This window comes from Salmo salar, unplaced genomic scaffold (assembly GCF_965601325.2).
Source record: "Salmo salar unplaced genomic scaffold, fSalSal1 ptg000129l, whole genome shotgun sequence".
Lineage (NCBI taxonomy): Eukaryota > Metazoa > Chordata > Actinopteri > Salmoniformes > Salmonidae > Salmo > Salmo salar.
In genome coordinates this window covers 2851-10557 of record NW_027675318.1, presented here as the reverse complement: position 1 = coordinate 10557, position 7707 = coordinate 2851, and the positions used below count along the sequence as shown (strand labels likewise).

The following is a 7707-nucleotide window of genomic DNA, read 5'->3' as shown; positions in this document are numbered from 1 at the left end:
ACAAAACCTCACGTTACCAACTTCTTCTTCTTCTATGGTATAATGGCGGTCCTCAAACCAACGTTAAAGGAGCGTGGCGCCTCCTACTGTGCTGGAGTGTTCAATCACGGTTTACACCATTTCTAAATCCTCCTACCTAACTCAGTACTTCTGAGAAAATAAAAAAGATCCCTACTAACTTCTAATAGACCCTCCCCCATCCCCCAAATCTAAATGTCCTAAACACAATCGAGGAAACACCACCTCTTCCTTCCTAATCTGACCTTTGAACCTTGGTCCACCGACCTTTCTTTGGAGGGCATATAAATGCCGTCCCTTGTGCTCAGAGTCCCATCTCTTCTGCCACACATCTATCAAAATGTCTCTGATCTCACATTTTTCCTCACCTCTACCCAGTGGAACATTAATATATATTATATCTTGTTTTAAAGTTATTTTAGCTAACTAGTCTACAATTTCATTCCATTCCACACCTGAATGTGCTGGGACCCAGCAGAATCTCACTACTAGACCCATTCTCTCAATTCTCCATAATAACATTAATACCTCCAATAGTAGGTCACTCCTAATAGATTTACCAGATGATAAACTATTCAATACAGACAGAGAATCTGAGGATACTATAATTCTAACAGGTTGTACGTCCTCCACCCACTGGAGGACAACTATTATCACCAACAGTTCAACTGAGTACACTGACAGTTCATCTGTTAGTCTTCTACATATCTGCACATCACATTCAGGAAGGTAAACACCTGCTCCTGTGGGCCCACTATCTGGGCCCTTGGATCCATCTGTGAAAAGAGGTAAAAAAGCATAACAACTTCTACCAATGTAATTGTCAACCAGTTTCCCTTTATCACTGACTTCTGACCCAATCTTTCCTTTTGTCTACCAAGGTTAGATCAACAACAGGATCTGGGAGTAACCATGGAGGAACATCCCCTATCACCACAGAAAGGGCCAACCTCCAACTCCCTGAAACTACTCTCATCAGCAAGCTTTCCAACTGTCCAACCAAAACCACTGCCTTGTCTACTAGTATATTCCCAACAGTCATCTAGAACAGTAGCAGTGGGATGCTCAACCTCACAGCCTTTCAACCCAATAAGCTAATGACAATTTATTACGTCGTATATCCAAAGGCATCTCACCTGCCTCAACTGGACTATAATATAAATACATGATATTATGGGATACAAAATGGGAAAAGGGGAAATTATGATAATACTAAAAAAACACCCTTCTAACTAACCCTACACTCATTAAAACCCACTACCCCATTCCACTACTTTGAACCTATCTGCTCCTGCACCAGGCCAACTAACCCTACACTCATTAAAACCCACTACCCCATTCCACTACTTTGACCCTATCTGCTCCTGCACCAGGCCAACTAACCCTACACTCATTAAAACCCACTACCCCCATTCCACTACTTTGACCCTATCTGCTCCTGCACCAGGCCAACTAACCCTACACTCATTAAAACCCACTACCCCCATTCCAATACTTTGACCCTATCTGCTCCTGCACCAGGCCAACTAACCCTACACTCATTAAAACCCACTACCCCATTCCACTACTTTGACCCTATCTGCTCCTGCACCAGGCCAACTAACCCTACACTCATTAAAACCCACTACCCCATTCCACTACTTTGACCCTATCTGCTCCTGCACCAGGCCAACTAACCCTACACTCATTAAAACCCACTACCCCATTCCACTACTTTGACCCTATCTGCTCCTGTAACCAGGCCACCTAACCCTACACTCATTAAAACCCACTACCCCATTCCACTACTTTAACCCTATCTGCTCCTGCACCAGGCCAACCAACCCTACACTCATTAAAACCCACTACCCCCATTCCACTACTTTGACCCTATCTGCTCCTGCACCAGGCCAACTAACCCTACACTCATTAAAACCCACTACCCCCATTCCACTACTTTGACCCTATCTGCTCCTGCACCAGGCCAACTAACCCTACACTCATTAAAACCCACTACCCCATTCCACTACTTTGACCCTATCTGCTCCTGCACCAGGCCAACTAACCCTACACTCATTAAAACCCACTACCCCATTCCACTACTTTGACCCTATCTGCTCCTGCACCAGGCCAACGACCTGGGAGGACGGGACACCACCACTCAACACACCCTGGAACTCTTCTGAAGTCAAATCTAGTATGACCAAATACTTCTCTGCAGCTGCCACCAAAACATATTTTTTTTCTGTGATTTACATTCCATTTCTGCGGTACAGTTGATAACCATTTGCTATGAACACTAAGAAGCCAACCTTACTGAAGCATATATCCCTCGTTGGCCCGTCCCTCTGTGCTGTCACAGATCTACTACTCACAGGGATCCTCTCAGGATCCCTCAGCCTTGACCCATCCTCCTCTACTTTCTTCACTGCCTCAGCAGTGACAACCTGTTCCCAACAGTGGGGTCAGTGGGATTGGATAGGGGCCCCTCTACCTCTCTCTCTCTCTCTCTCTCTGACTGGAGGAGACAGGTGAAATGGTGTGTCTCCTCTGGTCAACAATACTCACCTTGAGAGACTTCACAGCCTGTTGGAGCTCCTTCAGCTCCTTCTCTCTCTCCTGGAATCTCTGCTGGACCTTCTGCTGACTCATCCCCAGCTGCCTCTGTGGAGAATCACTCTTCAATGAGCTATCAAGCTTTATTAGTCCAGTAGATCAATAGTATAGTAATGTGACATAGGGCCCATAGAGAGGAAGGTCTAAAAAATGGATGGTCCATTTACTAAATGATATTTATTTGTTGCTATGTGAATGATTATAGTTTTTATGGTAGGACTACATGTATCAACAGGTTGAGACTGAACTTTGGACTCATAAAAGCCCATTCAGAATGATAATAGTGTTTGACATTATAAAATGGTGATACATCTGGAGAATCTGGGTTGACATATCAATATACTCAAGGTTTGTGTTCATATTTGTTCTGCTGAGGATTCATTTCATTTGAATGATCTCATATTCAAACAGCCTTAGTTCCTACTGTATCTTTAATTCTTTGTTTATCAGACAGTCACCAACAAGTTGTTCTGGTCTTACCTGTTTCTCAGTCCTCTCTGCTGCAGCTGACACTGTATCATGGCCTTTATGTTCATCCATTGTACACATCAGACAGATACACTGCTGATCGGTACGACAGTAAACCTCCAGCAGTTTGTCATGATGAGAGCAGATCTTCTCCTGTAGTTGTGCGGTGGCTTTGACCAGCTTGTGCTTCTTCAAAGCAGGAGATTCGTAGTGAGATTGGAGGTGAGTGTCACAGTAAGAGGCCAGACACACCAGACAGGACATGAGGGCTTTCTGCTTTCTGGTCCCAGTGCAGAAATCACACGCCACATCTCTAGGTCCAGCATAGCACAGAGCAGGAGGGGGAGCAGCCTGGAGTCCTGTCTTCTTCAGTTTCTCCACCAGCTCAGCCAACATGTTATTTTTACTCAGCGTAGGCCTCGGACTGAAGGTCTGTCTGCACTGAGGACAGCTATAGACCCCTTTCAGAACATCCTGATCCCAGCAGCCCTCAATACAGCTCCTACAGTAACTGTGTCCACAGGGGATGGTGACTGGTTCCTTCAGTAGATCCAGACAGACAGAACAACAGAACTGGTCCTGGTCCAGCAGAACTCCATGTTGAGCCATTTGGACGGTTGTTCACTCTCACACAGACAGACGACACAGAGACTCAGATCAGTTTCGTTTCCTCAGAAGAGAGTTTGTGAAGGGGGATGGACTTCCTGGTTCTGCCAGAGGGGTGGGGTTAAAGGGAGGGAGGGGTTAGAGGGAGGGAGGAAGAGAGAGGAACTGCATGCAACATCAAGAGGGAGACAAATAGTCTTGTTCCTTGGTTAGAGCCCTTAACATGGAATAAATGAAATAATGAATCTTAAAATGTGAGTTATTAGAATATAAAGGGTAACAGTTTCTATGAAGTACATATTATAATTATTTTAATGACCTTTATAATGCCTTATAATACACTTATGTGTTCTAATAAGCAATAAGGCCTGAGGAGGTGTGGTATATGTAAGGATTGCGGACCTGGTGGCAGTGAAGTCAGACGCAGGAGAGCAGAGATAGGTAATAGCCGGAGCAGTTTAATACAAAACGAACCTACATGGGTACAAAACCCGATGCGCACCAGTAACAGAGTACAAGCACTTACAAACAAACAATTCCACACAAGGACATGGGGGGAACAGAGGGTTAAATACACAACAATTCATGATGGAAATGGAAACCAGATGTGTAAGAAAACAAGACAAAACAAATGGAAAATGAAAAAAAGTGGATCGACAATGACTAGAAGACCGGTGACGCCGACCGCCGAACAAGGAGAGGAAATGACTTCGGTGGAAGTGGTGACAGTATATGGCTAATATACAGTACCACGGCTAAGTGCTGTTTTTAGGCACGACGCAAAGCGGATTGAGAATTATGTAACACTTTCAAAAATACAATCAAATAAAAATGTTATTGGTCACATACACGTATTTAGCCGATGTTATTGTGGGTGTAGTGAAATGCTTGTGTTCCTGGTTCCAACACTGCAGTAGTATCTAACAATACACCCTAATGTAAATGTCACAGGTGTCGTAGGGTTTAGACCAAGACGCAGTGGGAAAATGTACACTCATCTTCTTTTATTAAAGGACAAAGAACAGGCCAGTAAGGCACAAAGCTATACACAGCAACAATCTGCCACAAAACCCCCATGACAAAACAAACTCCTAATTATAGGACCTTCAATCAGAGGCAACGATAACCAGCTGACTCCAATTGAAGGTCCAACCCCAATTAACTAAACATAGAACTACAATAGACAAGACAGAACATAGAAATACACTAACATAGAACATAGACTAACAAACCCCGGACCACATAAACCAAACACCCCTCTACCTAAATACATAGCCCGAACCACATAAAACAAACACCCCTCTACCTAAATACATAGCCCGAACCACATAAACCAAACACCCCTCTACCTAAATACATAGCCCGAACCACATAAACCAAACACCCCTCTACCTAAATACATAGCCCGAACCACATAAACCAAACACCCCTCTACCTAAATACATAGCCCGAACCACATAAACCAAACACCCCTCTACCTAAATACATAGCCCGAACCACATAAAACAAACACCCCCTGCCACGTCCTGACCAAACTACAATAACAAATAACCCCTATTACTGGTCAGGACGTGACAGTAAAAAGTAAAGGAATTAAGAAATATAGAAATATTAGGATGAACAATGTTGGAGTCCTGGAATATAAATATATATACTGTGAGTATATACTGTGTGTATATGTGTGTATATATATATGTGTGTATATGTGTGTGTGTATATATATATATATATATATATATATATATATATATATATATATATATATATATATATATATATATACACACACACACACACAGAACCAGTCTGGAGTATATATATATATACACACATATATATACACACACATACACACAGAACCAGTCTGGAGTATATATATATATATATATATATATATATATATATATATATATATATATACACACACAGAACCAGTCTGGAGTATATATATATATAATATATATATATATACACACACAGTACCAGTCTGGAGTATATATATATACACAGAACCAGTCTGGAGTATATATATATATATACACACAGTACCCGTCTGGAGTATATATATATATATACACAGAACCAGTCTGGAGTATATATATATATATATACACACAGTACCCGTCTGGAGTATATATATATATATATATACACAGAACCAGTCTGGAGTATATATATATATATATATATATATATATATATATATATATATATATATATATACACATATATATATATATATATATATATATACACAGAGAACCAGTCTGGAGTATATATACAGTACCAGTCAAATGTTGGGACACACTTACTCATTCAAGGGTTTTTCTTTATTTTTACATTCATGTCGTTTCTCTTTGCTTATTTGAGCTGTTCTTGCCATAATATGGACTTGGTCTTTTACCCAATAGGGCTATCTTCTGTATACCAACCCTACCATGTCACAACACAACTGATTTGCTCAAATGCATTTAGAAGGAAAGAAATTCCACAAATTAACTTTAACAAGGCACACCTGTTAATTGAAATGCATTCCAGGTGACTATTTCATGAAGCTGGTTGAGAGAATGCCAAGATTGTGCAAAGCTGTCATCAAGGCAAAGGGTGGCTACTTTGAAGAATCTCAAATATAAAATATATAAATATAACACTTTTTTTGGTTACTACATGATTCCATATCTGATATTTCATAGTCTTGATGTCTTCACTATTATTCTACAATGTTGAAAATAGTACAAATAAAGAAAAAGCCTTAATTGTTCTAAAACTTTTGACCGGTAGTGTATATATAAATGTAAAGGGATGTATAGGTAATATGGATCAAATATGTAGTATAGTAGTTATATAGGATGAACCAGTTATATAGAATAAAAATGTATATACTGTATTCTAGTCATGGTTCATCCTATATAACTACTGCTATCCACTTCATATGTATATACTGTATTCTAGTCATGGTTCATCCTATATAACTACTGCTGTCCACTTCATATGAATATACTGTATTCCAGTCCTGGTTCATCCTATATAACTACTGCTGTCCACTTCATATGTATATACTGTATTCTAGTCATGGTTCATCCTATATAACTACTGCTGTCCACTTCATATGAATATACTGTATTCTAGTCATGGTTCATCCTATATAACTACTGCTGTCCACTTCATATGTATATACTGTATTCTAGTCCTGGTTCATCCTATATAACTACTGCTGTCCACTTCATATGTATATACTGTATTCTAGTCCTGGTTCATCCTATATAACTACTGCTGTCTACTTCATATGTATATACTGTATTCTAGTCCTGGTTCATCCTATATAACTACTGCTATCCACTTCATATGTATATACTGTATTCTAGTCCTGGTTCATCCTATATAACTACTGCTGTCTACTTCATATGTATATACTGTATTCTAGTCATGGTTCATCCTATATAACTACTGCTGCCCACTTCATATGTATATACTGTATTCTAGTCCTGGTTCATCCTATATAACTACTGCTGTCCACTTCATATGTATATACTGTATTCTAGTCATGGTTCATCCTATATAACTACTGCTGTCCACTTCATATGTATATACTGTATTCTAGTCATGGTTCATCCTATATAACTACTGCTGTCCACTTCATATGTATATACTGTATTCTAGTCCTGGTTCATCCTATATAACTACTGCTATCCACTTCATATGTATATACTGTATTCTAGTCCTGGTTCATCCTATATAACTACTGCTGTCCACTTCATATGTATATACTGTATTCTAGTCATGGTTCATCCTATATAACTACTGCTGTCCACTTCATATGTATATACTGTATTCTAGTCATGGTTCATCCTATATAACTACTGCTGTACATCTACTATTCTTCAGATATACTACAGATGTACTCCAAATTGTCTATGCATCACATCACAGTACACAGTGTATATATATATATATATATATATATATATATATATATATATATATATATATATATATATATATATATATACATTGCTTGTC

General features: G+C 39.6%; 1 protein-coding gene across 1 annotated transcript; it reads right to left on the bottom strand.

Moving 5' to 3' along the window:
• Positions 1-695: 695 nt before the first annotated feature.
• LOC145866086 (E3 ubiquitin/ISG15 ligase TRIM25-like) lies at positions 696-3721 on the bottom strand. The gene is made up of 3 exons (XM_082970947.1): positions 3094-3721; positions 2566-2661; positions 696-794 (listed from the first exon to the last, which is right to left on the bottom strand). Exons 1-3 carry the CDS (start codon positions 3688-3690, stop codon positions 711-713), a joined length of 777 nt encoding a protein of 258 aa, XP_082827073.1. The 5' UTR covers positions 3691-3721; the 3' UTR covers positions 696-710.
• Between the last annotated feature and the right edge of the window lie 3986 nt (positions 3722-7707).

Excerpts from the sequence above, each read along its gene's own strand:
- LOC145866086 (XM_082970947.1), bottom strand. The coding sequence starts at position 3,690 with ATGGCTCAACATGGAGTTCTGCTGGACCAGGACCAGTTCTGTTGTTCT. Across the intron at positions 2,662-3,093 it reads CAGAGAGGACTGAGAAACAG|AGGCAGCTGGGGATGAGTCA; the intron begins GTAAGACCAGAA and ends GATTCTCCACAG. Across the intron at positions 795-2,565 it reads AGGCTGTGAAGTCTCTCAAG|ATGGATCCAAGGGCCCAGAT; the intron begins GTGAGTATTGTT and ends CTCTTTTCACAG.